The sequence below is a fragment of the Episyrphus balteatus genome, chromosome 3, assembly GCF_945859705.1.
Source record: "Episyrphus balteatus chromosome 3, idEpiBalt1.1, whole genome shotgun sequence".
Classification (NCBI taxonomy): domain Eukaryota; kingdom Metazoa; phylum Arthropoda; class Insecta; order Diptera; family Syrphidae; genus Episyrphus; species Episyrphus balteatus.
The window spans coordinates 73,326,668-73,344,869 of NC_079136.1; the positions used below are offsets into that span (position 1 = coordinate 73,326,668).

Genomic DNA, 18,202 nt, shown 5'->3' on the forward strand with positions numbered 1-18,202 from the left:
ATTTTTACTGGATGGATTTTCAAGTCTCACGGAAATATGGATATTGTTATCGATCGATTTAAATGAAATGAGCAAGAAAAAGAAGTAATTCTGTTCTCAATAAAGTATTGGGTGCATTTTGATATTTAATTCATATCCTTGCTTACATTGTATTGCGAATCAGTTCGAAATTATTTTATTTCAAATTCTCATTGGTAATCTCATTTGTTCTATAAATAAAAATAAATTTGTGGCACCACACTCCATGAAGGAGCAAGGTCTAGTGACTAAGAATGCTCAACCATTTTTGTGTGCGTGTTGCAACAATGGAATAGACCTAACTCCTCCCCTTATCTTGCACATGTCGTTAAAAATAAACCAAATAAAAAAAAATACTAAAAAAGTACGTATACGCCACAGTGCACATTGAGAACGTGCAAATAATATGAATTACAACTTTGGCCTGGATACTAATACACCCTAATCGAAATTAAATAATCAGTTGCATGCAATAATGGACAGAGAATCATATGATTTTTGTTTCTTTGTTAAAAAAATTAATAAGGGCAGTTAATTTTACTAAGAAATTTTGTATTTAAACTGAATCCCCCTTATTTACAAACTTTGTATAACTTTATACAACTGTTTAAATTTGGAAAATGTGATCAAAAACCTTGTTTATTGTTGTCTTAAAGCTGTCAAACTTATACAAAAGAGTAGATTGTCTTAACCGCGAATAATGTGATTATTATTTTTATTAAATAAAGCATATTTCCAACATTTTGAAAAGAGTTATGTAGTGTATAAGTAGACAATAATCTAATAAATACGACTGAATGTGTTTTTTTAAGTTTTTCTCTCCAACTTACTTTGAAACCAATTATTAAAAAAACATATACATATGTACTTTAAATAACATAATTTGGAATTAAATGTGGAGTTCCATAAGTGTTGCCGTTGTTTTTGAATATCCTTTTTTATTTTTAGTAACTTTTATTTAACTTTTATGTAATTTGACTCCCCTACAAGAATCCATTATCTTATATTTCATCACTCTCCGAGTAATAGTCAGCCTATTCGCAAGTGTTTTTAGTTCGCTCCGCTTTATTAATTTATAAAATCGATTTTTAACCCAGACTTTTGATCCAAGTTGTGGTCTTTTGTGTGCCATTATAACCTGGCAATTCATTTTTGTTAATTTTGTTAATAGTGTTAATACTAAAAATTAATCAAAATTAAATTACAAATTCATAATTAAATTGACCCATAGTTATATCTGTACATATAACTGATTTCATTTATTTTCTTGTGTGAAAAGAGAATATACTTTGCCGCTCTCAACATTTTTTGCTCCCGTTGATGATTTTTTGTTTCTTTCTCCCGGTGAGTGAAACTTTTAGCATATGTTCTGCCCAGAGATACCCAAAGGAGATGGGAAACTTTCGTACGTTTTACCCCCCAAAACCCATTTGTTTATTTCGTGTTGTTGTAATCTCTCTTGTATTCGTGAATAAATGTGAAAAACACACATAGTGTAGCCACGGTGTTTTTACGCACACCTAAGCAAAAATGTACGATTTTTCACGCATACTTAACCAAAAATGTCTATTTTTTCACGCATACTTATCCAAAAATGTCTAAAGCAGCTTGTAGGCAAACCCGTATGACGTCAGAAGTTTCTCATCTCTTTTGGGTATCTCTGGTTCTGCCTATTGAAGCATTATTGAGACTACATTGTATCCGAACTTCTTACCTAAATTTTCATGTTGCTACTTGCTGCCAACTGAGATTAGAACATCATTCAACAATAACAATATACTCATCAGCTGTTATCTGTCATCAGTCATCACTCATATCTGCCATCTGTTTCAACTGCCACCTATCATCTCATACCATAAACAGCATTACAACCTCAAATTCATGGTTTGTGCATGAACTAAGCATATATCAGCAATTTCCCGTCTGTTCTGGATACCATAAACTTTTTTAGTTTTGTCTCATCTTTTCCCGGTGAGTACACTTTTAGTAGATGTTCTGCCGGTAGTTTTTTTTTGATTCTACATAAACAAATATATTTGCCTTTTTCTATTGGTAATATAAACAACAACAACTACACATCGAGTAACAAACATCGAACTGTCAAAAAATACATAATCTCCACAACCAACATCTAGCTTATACGCCAACCTTTCTCATCGCATGTTACGTTACGCTATTTAAATTACGTAACGTAAATTTTATACTGCTCAAAAAATATTAAAGGACAAAACTCAAATACAATAAAAATAAAAATGTCATCTTGTACTATATGCGAAAAAATTGCGGACTATTTGATTGATTCAATAATTTGTCATGGAAATTGTCGAAGATCATTTCATATAAAATGTATTGATGCTCCGTATAGCAGTATTAAGCTTTTCAACAAAAGAAAATCATTTTATTATTTTTGTGACGAGTGTGATCCTTTTGTACACACTAACATTACTCGAGACGTTTTACAAAATAAATATAACCTTGAAAAGTTGCATGCACAATTACTCCATCTTAACGAAAAAATCGACAAATTAACTACTTCCTCTATAAAACATACTACGGAATCACATAATGATGAAGTCGAAATCACTGGTTGCAATTCTTTAAATGACACATCAACTTTAAAGCGAAAAATTGACAAAACTGATACCGAATCATGTGAAATAAATCCCTCGCCGAAAAAGCCTGCTACTTCGAGTTCTAACTCCGCTACCTTACCACCACCTACTCAATCGATTACGACGCCACTACCTATATCTACCTTAGCAACATTAATAGAATCAACTATAGTATCTGAAACCTCAGCATCGAAAACAGATCCCATACAAACACCATCAACATCATCTTTACCTAATATAAAACCTTCTTCATCTCATAATACGCGAAAACCAAGTCTTGTCAATCATTCAATTTCACCCATTACTAGTGGATTGAAAGTAGTAGAAGGCCATCGCACATTATTTATATCTAAACTTGACCCAACTACAAATGCCCTCGATATAAAAAATTTTATTTCAAACAAGACAGGTACATCTTCGCTATTCAAAGTTGAGAAGATGATTCATCGAAATTACTCGAAATATGCATCCTTTAAGATAAGAGTCCCAGATTCAATTTTCCATCTTCTCAATTCAACATCGCTTTGGCCAACAGGGATAATAATACATGAATTTGAAAACAAACAACATAATACGAAAATCTCATCCCATAACCCTTTTCCAATGAACCGGACAATGCAATATCTTCGAAGAAGCAGCTCCAACAAGTTCTGATTTACTATCAAAACGTCAATGGGCTAAGGACAAAGATCAACACGGTCTACAAAAATATAAACAATCTCCAACACGACATAATTATATTAACAGAAACTTGGCTTAATAACTCTTTCTTTATGTCCGATTTTCAGCAGAACAAACTATGGTGTGAATAGCCCATTAAATCAATTGATTTCAGTCTTCAATAAATATTACTTTTTGATCTCATCTGTAAACGACAATGTCAAAAGCAAAACATTTAAAGAAAACTTTTTTAACATATTATAGTTATTATTTATTTTTTAGGTAAAATTTTATTATTAAAATTGTATGTACATAAATAGTTTTAAATTCTAACGTTAGGCTATTAACGGATTAAATAAATAAGACTAAGTTATAGTTTTATGACCAAGAAATTTTTTAACGTCTAGTTTAAATATTTTTGAAAGTTCTTATTTATATGGCCACAAGTAAAACTTTTAAGACCATGCAATAAAATATGACAAATTAAAATTTCGCAGTGTAAATAAATTTCCGAACATTCAATAACCTTTTTCATAATACCTATTTTCTGAATTACAAGTGTGTTTTCGTTATATTTATGAAAGCCTTTTCGTAATTCTTACAGTGTACGATCTTGCACCAAGTACAGACGAATTGATTTTTTAGATGATAGTATATAGTAGTAAAGTAAGAGTAAATTCAGTCAGAAAATATTCCTACATTTCTACGCAAATCATCTTTCTTGATTCCCTCCAATTATGAAAATACTTTGCTGACACTGGAGTTATCTAAATTTCAATGCCGACAGTTATAAAAATTTTTAAAAATACATTTTGATCATTATCGTTTTATCAGTAAAATACTGAATTTATTTTAACTATTAATTCAATACAATGTTTATTGACTCTGACGCGATATACGAATACGATATTCCCCAGTTATTATATAATCTTCAAATTAATTTCCTAAAATCAATTTTTTTTCTTTCCACTACGTTATTTACGAACGCACCCAAAGAGAATTGATTCATACTGATCGTGTTTTAATTTATGTACGCAACTAAAGAGAAATATACCTATACCAGAGAAAACCACTTCACGATTCCACTAACTGAGTCCGAGCACACCAACCAACGTATCCAGCTTGTCCGCCGCTATTTAGGTCAACGTCGTCATACAGTAATCTGCCATCAACCTACATATACATTGACTTTTGTTCGGTTTCAAATTGATAAGATTTTTTGCTTTGTTTTGTTATTATTATTTAGTTTAAATGCAATAAACAAATACCTTTATTTCAGTTTTAGTTGTTGTTTTTACAAAAATAGACTATTTTTTATTAATATTATTATTACTATTTCACAACCTTTATTTGTTTCTGGGATGTGGACATTTTAGTTACAAAGGAAAAGTTTTTTGCAACAAACTGCATCAGCATACAAAAATCAAAGTTCAATTTTATATGCTCACCGCTCATTTGTCTATAAGAAGAGATAATAATCCTCTTCTCTTCGAACCACGCGCGTGTTAAAATGCTAACCTACCTAACAAAGTAAAGTGTTTAGCTTAAAAAAAACATTCGCTAAAGAAACCACAAAACAAAATTTGTAGTGAATAGATAGATACCTACCAGCTTAAAAGGCCTACACCTATTAGTTATAGTAATTAAACCTGCTTAACAAAAAGTTCAAGTTTGCAGTTTGGGTTCAAGTTCAAATTGCGATGTTATGGTTGATTGAACAGCGGCTGTGACAATGTTTTATAATCACATAATTTATCGTTAACCGTCGTCCACCTCCTCCTTTTTGTAATAAGTATAGCATTTTCTTAATCCAATTAAATGCATTTTCCAGGAAACAACAATTGTACTGTGTGACTTTGTGGTCGTATAACATCGATATCACCTTTTAGTGTTTTATCTATTGGAATACTGTTTAAGTAGTGTTTATTTGTGGGATAAGCCGTTTCCTAATATAATATATAAAACTGATTATCGATTAACTATTTACTATACTGATTACCTTTATCGCTTTGAAAAAAAAAACCTAAAATTAGTTTAGAACTGCCCAATGAATAATTAAATTTTGTTCTTTCCTAAGTTTCACTGTGCAATATATCGCCAAGCAATAAAGTGAAACGGTCTAGGTACATTACGGATACGGTAGAATTAAAATATACCTAGATTCAAATACCAGTGAAGTTAAAGTTTTTGTCCGTTAATATAAAATATTTGATATTCGATATGCTTCCTCCATCTCCTAATAATAATTCTAAACAAAGGACAAGTGAAAGTCCAGAAAGGGTTAATTGTTTGGAAAAAATTCATGAGTGGTTGGATGAAAATCCAAATGTTAATGCTTGCCGAGATGAAAATCATTTGACGTTTTTTTTACGAAGTTGCAAATATGATCTTGAAAAGACAAAGAAGAAAATAAAGTGGTAAGTCCAATGTTATTTAACTTTAATTGGCAAATTAAAAAAAAAAAAAAAATAAAATGTACGATTATGGGTCTCTTGAACTTGCTATAAAAAGTTGTTAAATTTGCAAATAAAAAAACAACTTCTTAAATAAATTAAAGTGCAAAAAGTATGTATGTAACTTGATTTTACTAAGATTTTTTTTAAATTATTTATTTATAGTTATAGTAGTTACTATAATGATTTTAAAAATAATTTAAAAAATTATTCTTGATAAAAAAACTTTTCCAAAATTGGTATAATATAAATGTGCCCTTAATTATGAAAATGGACTAAGTCACTCCTAAAAATGGCATCAAATTTAGCCTAAAAATAATTATTATTTAAGGGGTAAAGTTCATTTGAAAGCGAAATTGCAGTAAATAAACTTCTTTATTGCTCCTCTAGTGATTTCATAAAAGAAATATAATTAAATCGTTATAAGAAAATTATTATATAAGTTTTTCTTCAAAAAAAAAGAAATATAATTAAATCGTTATAAGAAAATTATTACATAAGTTTTTCTTCAAACAATGCAAAAAGTGACTTAGTCCACTTTCATAATCATGGGCACAAATAAATATACTTTGTTTTTTTTTGTTTCATCCTTTAAAAAAATCTAAAAGGAAATTGAGCCTTGGACTTAAAAATATGATCTTTAAAAGTAAACCAACCTATTGGAAATTTGACGGCCTACAAATTTAATGATGACAAAAAATTATGTAACTTTCCCAGGGAATAAGAAAAATACCAAAAAATAAAAAAATTAAAATGACATAACCTCAAAAATAATGCTCGCACAGAAAAACAAATTATGTAGGTTAGGTACAAAAAAAGAATATTATATTTAATACAATTTTACTTCTACAACTTTTTCGGTTAACTATTAGTTTCGGAGATAAAGACCAAATCGCGTTTTTAAAAATGGCGGATCTCGCCAGGTGGATCCCGAAAAAAACTTTTCTAATACCTATTTTCAGATCTGATAAAATCAGCTTTCCTATAAATTTCGTCCCACAAAATTCCTGTTCTTATTTCATGTTCAAAGAACTTTTTTATAGGACATATACTCCAGTCAAAGCGTCGGAAAAAAGGGCCTCACCTTGCGATGAGAGGCACTGTCTGTTTTTATTTCATGGATCGATGGGGGTATATTTAAAAGGCTTAAACCCAATTTCTCACCACCTGATCATTCTTTTTAGCGGAGTTATTCACAAAAATGCATTTTTTGGGATATTTTACTTCTAAGCTAATATCTTTGCTCCAGATTATCGTAGACCAAAAAATAAACATACATTCTCTTCCTTATAATATTTTCTATCGTTGTATGTAATTTCATTGTATTTGAGTGAGTAAATATAAAATGGCAGCCATTTAAAGTCAAATTCCTGTTGTTAAAAAACACATTTTTGTCATTATTTCGAAAAAAGCTTAAATCATGATTGACATTTTTCTAACCTATTTTGTAGCCTTGTTCATGTTCTGCATTTTACAAAAAAAATGAGCTCTTTATCACCAAAGATGGCCGAGCTATTGATAAATGAACGCATGCAAAACCGGTGCGAAAACACCCAAAAATATCGTTTTTTTGGGAATAACTCGACTTCAGAATGTCCTACGGCAAAAAATAAAGCAATGAATTGTTCGTTACAACATTTTCTATCAATTTAGTGCACAATATTTTTGTTGAAACAAATAAAAAATAAGTAATATTAAGTCAAAGTCGTTTTTTTGTTTAGCAAATTCTTGCCTTATTATTTTGCAAACGGTGCGAGTATTGGCTAAGAAAATAAAATATTATTGTAGTCCTTTAAACTATCTACAATTAAAAAAAAAAATTAGCTCTCTACGACCCACACGAGCCGAGTAATTAATTTTTTAAAAAAGGTCCAAATGACCAATGAAAAAACATAAGACAAATTCTCTTATAACAAGAAACAATGAAAACAACCCCTCTCACTGAGAACTAGTATTCGAATCATAAACAAGGGAAATTTTTTTGAATTTTCGTACGGATTAATGCTTTCTTAAAATTATAATAGCTCGGCTCCCGTGGGTCGTAGAAAGCTAAATTTTTTTTTGAATTGTAGATAATTTAAAGGACTACAATAATATTTTATTTTCTTAGCCAATACTCGCACCGTTTGCAAAATAATAAGGCAAGAGTTTGCTAAACAAAAAAACGACTTTGACTTAATATTACTTATTTTTTATTTGTTTCAACAAAAAGATTGTGCACTAAATTGATAGAAAATGTTGTAACGAACAATTCATTGCTTTATTTTTTTCCGTAGGACATTCTGAAGTCGAGTTATTCCCAAAAAACGATATTTTTGGGTGTTTTCGCACCGGTTTTGCATGCGTTCATTTATCAATACCTCGGCCATCTTTGGTGATAAAGAGCTCATTTTTTTTGTAAAACGCAGAAGATAAACAGGGCTACAAAATAGGTTAGAAAAATGTTAATCATGATTTAAGCTTTTTTCGAAATAATGACAAAAATGTGTTTTTTAACAACAGGAATTTGACTTTAAATGGCTGCCATTTTATATTTACTCACTCAAATACAATGAAATTACATACAACGATAGAAAATATTATAAGGAAGAGAATGTATGTTTATTTTTTGGTCTACGATAATCTGGAGCAAAGATATTAGCTTAGAAGTAAAATATCCCAAAAAATGCATTTTTGTGAATAACTCCGCTAAAAAGAATGATCAGATGGTGAGAAATTGGGTTTAAGCCTTTTAAATATACCCCCATCGATCCATGAAATAAAAACAGACAGTGCCTCTCATCGCAAGGTCAAATGACGCTTTGACTGGAGTAATAGAAGTGTTTGAAAAAAATTTAAACTCACACAACTACTTTAAATGGAAAATTATTGGAACTATGTATGTATTTTAAAATCAGAGGGGAGCTGCCAGGGCTACCTTTGCGCCTCTAAAGAGGTGTTTTTCCTCTTTTTTTAACCCAATCCACTTTCCCTCCACTTTTATAAAATTGTCAAAAAATCCCTCTTTTTGATATTTTGGTTACCCTTTTTCCTCTTTTTTAAAATTATGTACGTTTGTTTAAAAAAATTGACATTTTTTTGCAAATCAAGCAAAATGTGACTCAATTGTAAAAAAATATACGCTACTGTTGCTTAGCGCTGATTTGATTTTTATAAGATTGTTTTTGATAAATTTTGTGTTGTTTCTTGAAGAAATAATGCACATGTAATGTTTTTTATATTATTCTTATTATGTTCATACAATTTTAATTTTAAGAAATTGTGTTAATTGTGGTTCGGGAATGGCCGTAGGGGTGCCAGACGTCCCGATTTTGCCGGGACAGTCCCGACATTTAGACCCTGTCCCGATATCTGTCCCGATTTACAAAATGTCCGGGTTTTGTCCCGACATTCCGACATTTTAATTAGTCTTTGTTCGAGCCTTTAGGAAGAAGAAATGAGACTCCTTAATGAATTACTCTTGTGGGTAAGAGGATTCAGATAGTTTTGTATTCAATGTCAATAGTATTTATTTTACCTATAGATCTTGGTTTAAACTTCTAAAACAAAATTGGCAACAGTTTTGAGCGATCGGGAGCAAATGATGAAATTCAATGAAAAGCAAACCTCAATTTATAATATTACTCTTTAAATGGATGAAAATAATTTTTTTTTTCTGTTTGAACTCAAATAAAAGAATTTAATAGTTACTTATGCAAGTGAGATGTAGAACAATCACAATTAATATGTATTCTTACTTTATTTTTGCTTTAAAAGACATTTTCTTATGTGTTGAAATAAAAAAGAAATAGAACTTTTGTTAGAGTTCAGAAAAATGAAATGTGTAAATGCCAAAAGCTTAGATTTTTCTAAAACTACACCATTTCAGATAAAAAAAAAAAACACTTTCAAAACTATTTCTTTTCAACGAAATAAGAAGAAAAGTCACACAAATTATACAAGAAAAAATATTTTAGGTCGAATACACCCAAAATTAGAAACTGTTGAAAACATAAATTGAATTAGTACATTTAATAGACAGTTTTTGAGCGATAAATGTGATTTTATTTTATGGGACGAAGATTAAAAAAAAAAAATTAACCAACTCATACTTTTGCAAAAAGTCCACAAGATGTATGAGTAAGTCGTATCTCGTATGCATGGAAAAGCTTGTAATCAGCTACGTAATTCTTTTTATTATTTTTTTTATTTTCGATTTCATGTATTATTTTGCTGTCCCGACTTTTTAGAAATCTGTTGTCCTGACATTAATAAAATTTTATCTGGCAGCCCTAGAATGGCGCAAATGAGGTATTTCGTGTGACTGTCGTACTTCACTATTCTATTTTCACATTTTTTTTAATAGGGACCTCTTTTTTGGCCTTTTTTTGAAAATCTACGAGCTGGGAGCTGCTTAAATTAGTTTAATGCACCACAGAAACTGTTTGTTTTCCATTTGTTCCTTATGATTCATGTCCAATATGAAAAGAGCTTAGCAGATTCTTCTTTGGAAAAAGTTTTCTCAACGAAATCTAAGTATATAATTGATTACGTAAGTGAAAAAAAGTGGTTGCTGATCCCAAAAGACTAGGCTTGTGTAGTTCGCGAACGAACTAGTTCAATGAACTAGTTCATCTTAGTAAACTAGTGAACATAGTTCACTTACTTAGTTCAATAATTTAGTTCGGGAATAGCTAAAAAGATTTATTTCAACAAACTAAACCGCAACCTAGAGCAGTCGTAATATGACATTACAAAACAGCTGCGCTCACCTTACATTATCATTTTTTTAATATATTTTTTGGGTGAAAGGAAGTCCCATCTGTATAGGGAATTTTCAAATTTGGTCCTTGTCTCCTTAAAGAAGAGGTGCAGAAACCAAAGTGCATATGAAATTGCATCCAATTCTTTGTTGAGCGAAATCAGTTCTTCTGCTCTACCTCAAGATTAAGATGTAAAGCAAAAGGTCGCTTGTGCCAGTATCAGCGTTTCTTCTTCAAACACCACTTACTCTTATTTCTGGAGCAAGAACAAAAAACAATTAGCATCTTGGTCCTTGCATTACTATGATTTCGATTTAATGAAAGCAAAACGTACTTCTTCTAGACTTTCGTCAGGATCCAGAGAGCTCGACAGGCATGTGAACGAAATTAAGAATTTTTATAGAAAATAAAATATGCACATATCTGTTATTTTTAGGTTGTATTTGTTTTATTATATAAAATACGTCAATTTTACATAAATTTGTATACAGTTTGTACAAATTAATTTTGTTTTTTAATTCTAACAAAACCGGAGTGATTAAAATAAATTGAACTAAAATGAACTAGTTCAGATTTCAGAACTAGTTCAGTAGCGTGATTTGAACTTAAGTGATCGATCACTCAAATGAACCAAAGTGCCCAAATCTACAAAAGACACAGCCGATGCCATGACCTATAGAAGAAGAATCATCGATGAAAACCTTGAAGAAGGTATACATTTTTATATAACTAAATTTTGTTTTTATTTTGATTAAAAAGACTCAAAGTCTTTTAAAGTGCCGTTTTTTCCCAACTCAAAGCTCATTTTGTTTCAACTAAACTTAAAGTAACATCTATTCTCATATTAATTGCTGATATCTACAAGTTAATTATATTGCACTAAAACAAATAAGGCTGTACTTTTTACAAATTAAAATTGTATACAAAGTGATATGGAGATGTAAAAATTGAATATGCAAATTAAATCACTTGTCAATCGGACAGACGACATTCTCTGTCATGCTTTAAAATTTATTTTGCAAACCGGAAAATGTATGTAACAATCTAACAATAATTTTTAAATAATTGAATAAAAATATCTATCTATCTGTCTACTTCATCGAACTTTGTGCAATAGCGAAACCGGTATGGATATTTATTTGTTAAAAATTAGTTAACACATAAATTGCCACTCAGTAAGAACCCAAAAAAAACAAAAATAAAATAAACAAAACAAACAAAATGTTAAAAGCAACATGAGATATGAATTAAAGGTAGATAATTTTCTTACTACAGTATTAGTAATATGTATACAATTTTTTGATATGCAAAAGGGGGCACCGAAAAAGTTCATACTTAAAAAAATTCCTATAGTAACAGAAATTTCTACTTTTTATTGTTATCACAAGAACTTATTTTAATATACAACAAGCTTTCAATTCTTTATTAGAAATCAACAAAAAAAAATAATTAAGGTCATGTGTCACAAAAAGATTGTTTTTAAAATGACTATTTTTGTTTGTTTTTAAGTAAAATGCACACAGAAATTATCTAGGATCTAGGAAGGTGATAGCATACAATTGTTGGTATTTCTAATGGAAATTTGATTTGGATGTATAAATTGTGAAATACTTGCTACTTGCCGAACCTAGTGGCGGTTTTTTAAGTAAGGATGGCATTTTAAAAAGAACAATAAGGAAAACCTCCCTTGGCATTTACCAAAATGTCTGCTTTTGGAAGCTTATTATGGATCCATTTAACCACAATATACACTTAAAGCCTAAAGTATCTATGCGTTTTCAAGTGCATTTTGGATTGAGAGGGCAACAATTAAATCGTCTTGAACTTAATTTTTTCGTATCGTGGGAGAAAATAAATCCTATCCTATGAAACCTATCGTTCTTTTCTAGTCATTTAAAAAACCAAAATATACTTTTCTGAAGGTTTTTGATGTGTTGAACTCGAATCTGAAGTCAGAAAAAATTAATCAGCTCACGTTTTTGAAATATTACCGTTAGAAAATGCAAATGACTATTTCGGACCCTATTCTTTTATATAAACAATATTGTATGAACATATTTAGTAACGGTTTTTATTAAAACTATTTTCCTTCTTTCAAGACGTGTTTAAATCTGTTCGATATCTTTTTTATTTTCCGAGTTATCTTAAAATGTAGTAAGTGGGTTTGACTTCATATATCATAAAGGAGATAATGACGGTATAATTTCTATGGTAGATATAACATGCCAAACAACTCAAAATATCTCAGGTTGTAAAAAAGATATCGGAAAGATTTAAACAGGTCTTGAAAGAAGGAAAATAGTTCTAATAGAAACCGTTACTTAATATGTTCAAACAATTTTCCTTATATAAAAGAATAAGGTCCGAAATAGTAAAAAAAACTGCTTTTGCATTTTCTAACGGTAATATTTCAAAAACAGAAGCTGATAAATTACTTCTGGCTTGGTATTCGAGTTCAGCACACCGAAAACCTTCAGAAAAATATATCTTGGTTACTGCAAGTCACGTTGTCGTTGTTAAATTTCATGCAAAAGTACTAGCTTTCGAGTTTTTTCAACTTAAATAGCCATTTTTCACTTATTTCCTATTATTCCTTATTTCCTATTATTCCTTAAAAATTTCATCAAAAACGGTCCAGGAGTTTAAATTTTACAGAGTTTTTTCCACTTTTCCATACAAGGCTCCCCACTGTGGGACGTCATGACGAAACCCACTTTTTTGGACTTCTCTATCATCGTAATGTTAGTTTTGATTAAAACCTCAACATTTTTTTTTGACACGAAACCAATACTTGCCCTATTGAGCAAGTAAAAATACAATGTTGAACAAAACTGAGTACCTACCCATTAAGTTTTTTGTTGAACCAAATTATACTTCTCTAATATATTTCGATGCGCTAAATTCCAATCTGAAGTCAAAAAAATATATGGCGTCCATTTTTGAAAATTTAGTAACTTTAAAATACCCTTTAGGTTCGCCACCTCTAAAAGTCGGTCCTCTGGTTATTAATTTATGCTTAAAAAAGACTGTTTTTGACACAACATAAGAATTGGCGAAGTTAGTAATAAATACGCGGTAGGACACAGCAGAGCGTGACCGGGTCAGATACTTAAATTAAAGGTTTACTTGTCAGCAAAATAATTTCACTGTGTTCGAAAATGGAACTTTTTTTTTCCGACAGAGGGCTCTCATATCTACTAAAGATAATTCGAGTATGCTGAACACGATGGCGTTCTTAGTTTTTCTGGATTAGGTCAAATAAGAAAGATTTTTGCGTTTGAAATTTTGTTTGCACATGCCAAAACTGAGGGTATAAAACACCATATATTTTCCAATTTTTGATTTTTTATCGATGAAAAATGATGAAAAATCTATTTTTTCGCAAGTATTATTCGTAAAAGAAGTTATTTGAAAAAAAAATCTGCCGAATGACATTTTAAATCATTATTTTATGGCAAAAAAACGTCGATTTTTCTTCAATTTTTCTAATATTTTTCGTATTACTTAAATTTAAATGCAGCACTCGGTGGCAACGATTTGATGTTGTATTTCAGGATAGAATATGGCTTTGTTTACAAATACGAATAGGCAGTTCCTACCTATCTACAATATTGGTTAAGCTTAAGAGTGAAAAAGTAGCAGTAAAACACTGTTTTTTTTTTAATTTTTAAGTTTATAAAATAAAAAAATTACAAAAAGTTTAAATGCAATACATATGTAGGGGAAGTGGGGGCAAAACGCCCATGGGCTCAAGTAGCATAAAAACCCGCTTAAGAGAAACCCTCTTAAGAGAAAAACCCGCTTATCTGAAACACGTTTCTGATCTTTAAATATTTTCTTCAGTTAAACGGGGACTGTGACAAATATATTATGTGTTGTGTATGTAAGCTCATATAATGCAGATGGAAGTAATAGTAAATATGTTTTAATTTTAAAACAAATTGAAAGAAAAATGATTTTTTGAACTTAAACAATAATTAAATAAAAATATTGATACAATGCCTGATTTTTTAATTAAATATCTACATCTACATATGTATATTATTCCAGAGTACTAACACATACAAGGTGTGTACAAAAAAATGTTGAGTTTTCGCATACATTTGTACATTTATAGTTAAAAAATGTAAGAAAAATTGAAGAAAAATCGACGTTTTTTTGCCATAAAATAATGATTTAAAATGACATTCGGCAGATTTTTTTCAAATAACTTCTTTTACGAATAACACTTGCGAAAAAATAGATTTTCCATCATTTTTCATCGATAAAAAATCAAAAATTGGAAAATATATGGTGTTTTATACCCTCAGTTTTGGCATGTGCAAACAAAATTTCAAACGCAAAAATCTTTCTTATTTGACCTAATCCAGAAAAACTAAGAACGCCATCGTGTTCAGCATACTCGAATTATCTTTAGTAGACATAAGATCCCTCTGTCGGTTTTTTGAACTATCACAGTGTTTTTTTTCTTGTTCAAGAATTTTTTTTGAGAACTGGGGGTCTATTTATTCAGGTTCTATCTTAGTTTATCATATAACCGGAATAGATGTCGCAAGCACGGCGGCGTGTTTTATTTTCTAACGGGAATATCTCAACAACTTGATGTGATAGAACTTTGCTGACTTCGGATTCAAGCTCAGAACACATAAAAACCATAGAAAAGTTCAATTTTATTTCTGTAAAAAAGCCTTATTATTATTTTTCCTTAAAAAGGACTAATTTTTTTTAAATCGACTCTAAATTCAAAAAAATATCTAAAAAATTTTGTTATACAAGAAATTTTATGAAGGTCAAAAACACTTAAAGAAAGATATGTAGGTATAGATATTTATAATTTTAAAAATAAATTGTATATTATTTTTTAAGTTTTTGATAAATTTTTTTATAAAATTAAATTAAAAATATTGTTTTATGAATTTTTATAGAGCCTTAGTATTTTAAGCCATTTTTACCATAAGAGCAAGTATATGCGACTCAGTCGTGCATTTTATTTTAATGTGCGTCGTTGATCGAAAATACTTAACCAATATGGATTTAAAATTACAGACCATAAACAACTATTTCTTCTCATTAAAAAAAATCTTTTTTTTTTCAGCTTCTATATAATGCGAGCTGAGCGAACTGAGTGGTTTGCTAACAGAGATCCTTTTTTACCTGAAATCCAAGACCTCCTTAACATTGGTGTTTTCCTGCCCCTCGAGGAAAAAGACGAACTCAATCGACAAGTTGTCATAATACGAACATCAGCACACAATCCCAAAGTTCATTCTCAAAATGATGTTTTTAAAGTACGAAATGGTGCAATATTTCACACGCAACTGCCTCTTTTTTTTTTTTGCTAAGTGAATTAAATCAAAATGTTTTCACAGGTCAGCAAAATGATTTTGGATTTGCTATTAAGATCTGATGCGAGTATGTCCAGTACTGGAATTGTGGCCGTTTTTGATATGGATGGTGTACAAATCGGTCATGCGTTACAGCTGACTCCAAAACTGATAAAACGATCTGTGGACAGCTGGCAGGTTTATCCATGCAAACCAAAGATGCTCGAATTTGTAAATACGCCAACACATGTTAATTTTGTGCTCAACACATTTAGGTGAGAAAAACGAAAAAAAAAAAACTATAATCACAATGACTTTAAAAACTACTTTTTTTAGACTTTTTATGACTGCTAAAATGCGATCTCGGATTGTTGTGCGTAAGGGAACCTCCGAAGCAAAAGTTAAACTGCCAAGGGACCTCGGTGGTACTGGAATGAGTTATAAAGAATTGGCTTTGAAGTGGAAAACTGCCGTAGAAGAAAATGCCGAATATTTTGCGGAGTATGAGAAATACAAATCTATTCTCAAATGAACGAACCAGAGACATTATTAAATATAATTTCGTTGTGAATAACTTGGTTTATTAGATAAGTTTATAAAACATGTATGTAGAATATTAAGTAACTGTTAAAAGACATGTAAGCTTTCCAGACAAATAAAAAAATTAAGTATATGTAAGGTGTATTAAGTTGTTATTTTAATCCAAAACTTTTTAAAAATCAAAAAATATCAGCATGAAGGATTTTGAGAATAACTTTTATTTTATTAAAAAGAAAAAGAAAAACATTGACACGTATGTATGTATCTGCCAAAATTCTTGGTCTAATTTTTTTGTACTTACTTTCTGTTTTAATACACTTTACACAACCATTGAATAATTATATATAGAATTGACACTGTGGTGAGGCGCAACAGACGCTTTACAGGTTTGTATCCCTTAAAGGACATTTTGGTTTGTACGGTACCAAAACTATAATATTTATACTTTTTTTGTTTTATTATTTTTTTGTTATATTTTTTTTGTTTTTGAAACATTTTAAAAGCAGAATTTACGAAATATTTTTAAATTTTTTGATTCTTATTTGAAAGGATTTTTTTTTCTGTTTATTTATTAACAAAAATGACGACAAGAAGATAAACCTTTTCATAAATTATTGAGTGCAAGTATTTATTTAATTTCGACTAAGTTGTGATTCACATAATTTGCACGTTGTCCCTGTACACTGTGGTGTATACGTGATTTTTTTTTTTATTGGTAATAAATGCAAACAAGAATTGGGGGGATGGAAATGTGAAATGGAGGTTCTTTTAAAACTAATGCCTGTTTAAAATACATAGGGATATTCTTAACCTAAAACTAAAGGCAAAAATAAAAGCCCGCTGCGCAATTCCATGAAAATAGGTATTTTCTCAAGAAAGAGACCTCCTACTTTAACCTCAAATATCTCTGATATTTTAAAATGTATAATTTTTAAAAACAATTCATTGAACTCTACTTACATTGGTGATAGCTGATCAATTTAAAGTTATTTTTATTTTCATTTAACACGAAGAATAAAACTATATCCATGATTAACCTCTAAAACTCTATGCAATTAATGCTATAGAACTTTGCACTTTGATGCTTCACTTTTCCACTTGTTACGCTTAATTTAAATATAAAGCATAGAAAAAAAAATAGAAAAGGAAACGGAATCCAAACGAAAGCCATGGATTCCTGAGGTCATTTTAAGTCGAAAAACTTAAGTAACAATTTTCTTGTTTTCGTCCCGTTTTCGAGTTATGACGGTTTTTATGATTTTTGCTCTCTTTTCCTTTGACTAGCTTTATCTTTGCCAAACTACGTCTGGGCCGGATTCGAAAGATTTTTTTTTTGCAACTAATCAAGAATTTATTACAGTTTTAGTTTGTCTCAAAACTTTTTTTTCTGCGGGCAACCGTTTCTCCGCTATTTTGCATAAAGCACAATTTTCTTCGTTTTTGAAGTTGTTTTTTACACTTTCATATCATTTTAGACAAATTGTAATAAATTCTTGATTGGTTGCAAAAAAAATCTTTCGAATCAGACGTAGTTTGGCAAAGATAAGGCCAGTCAAAGGAAAAGAGAGCAAAAATCATAAAAGTGTCATAACTCGAAAACGGGACGAAAACGAGAAAATTACCTCTTAAGTTTTTCGACTTAAAATGACCTCAGGAATCCATGGCTTTCGTTTGGGGCGGTGACTGTGGGACACCCTGTATACTTATGAAATAAAACAAAAAAAAAAAAAAAAAAAAAGTAAAAGTTATCATTGAAGAAATTGGATTTTGTGCATCTCTCCCACACAATAGGCCCCAGTGTTTTTTCGGTTTTAGCAAAAAGTGTTACATTTTAGCCCCACTCACCTCCGAAA

The 18,202-nt window shown here is 30.1% G+C and overlaps 1 protein-coding gene and 1 long non-coding RNA gene across 2 annotated transcripts; both read left to right on the forward strand.

Moving 5' to 3' along the window:
- Positions 1-4,484: 4,484 nt before the first annotated feature.
- Positions 4,485-16,493, forward strand: LOC129914660 (retinol-binding protein pinta). Its single transcript, XM_055993994.1, has 4 exons — positions 4,485-5,707; positions 15,581-15,773; positions 15,855-16,084; positions 16,146-16,493. The coding sequence occupies exons 1-4, from the start codon at positions 5,511-5,513 to the stop codon at positions 16,339-16,341; spliced, it is 816 nt and encodes a 271-aa protein (XP_055849969.1). The 5' UTR covers positions 4,485-5,510; the 3' UTR covers positions 16,342-16,493.
- LOC129914661 (uncharacterized) lies at positions 9,390-12,365 on the forward strand. The gene is made up of 3 exons (XR_008772225.1): positions 9,390-10,033; positions 10,089-10,274; positions 10,535-12,365. It is a non-coding gene; the product is annotated as an uncharacterized LOC129914661 (long non-coding RNA).
- Positions 16,494-18,202: the final 1,709 nt, after the last annotated feature.

What these genes read in the sequence shown, in the direction of transcription:
- LOC129914660 (XM_055993994.1), top strand. Translation starts at nt 5,511, where the DNA reads ATGCTTCCTCCATCTCCTAATAATAATTCTAAACAAAGGACAAGTGAA. An exon ending in ACAAAGAAGAAAATAAAGTG is followed by an intron (nt 5,708 to 15,580) that starts GTAAGTCCAATG and finishes TTTTTTTTTCAG; the next exon opens with CTTCTATATAATGCGAGCTG. An exon ending in TTTGTGCTCAACACATTTAG is followed by an intron (nt 16,085 to 16,145) that starts GTGAGAAAAACG and finishes TACTTTTTTTAG; the next exon opens with ACTTTTTATGACTGCTAAAA.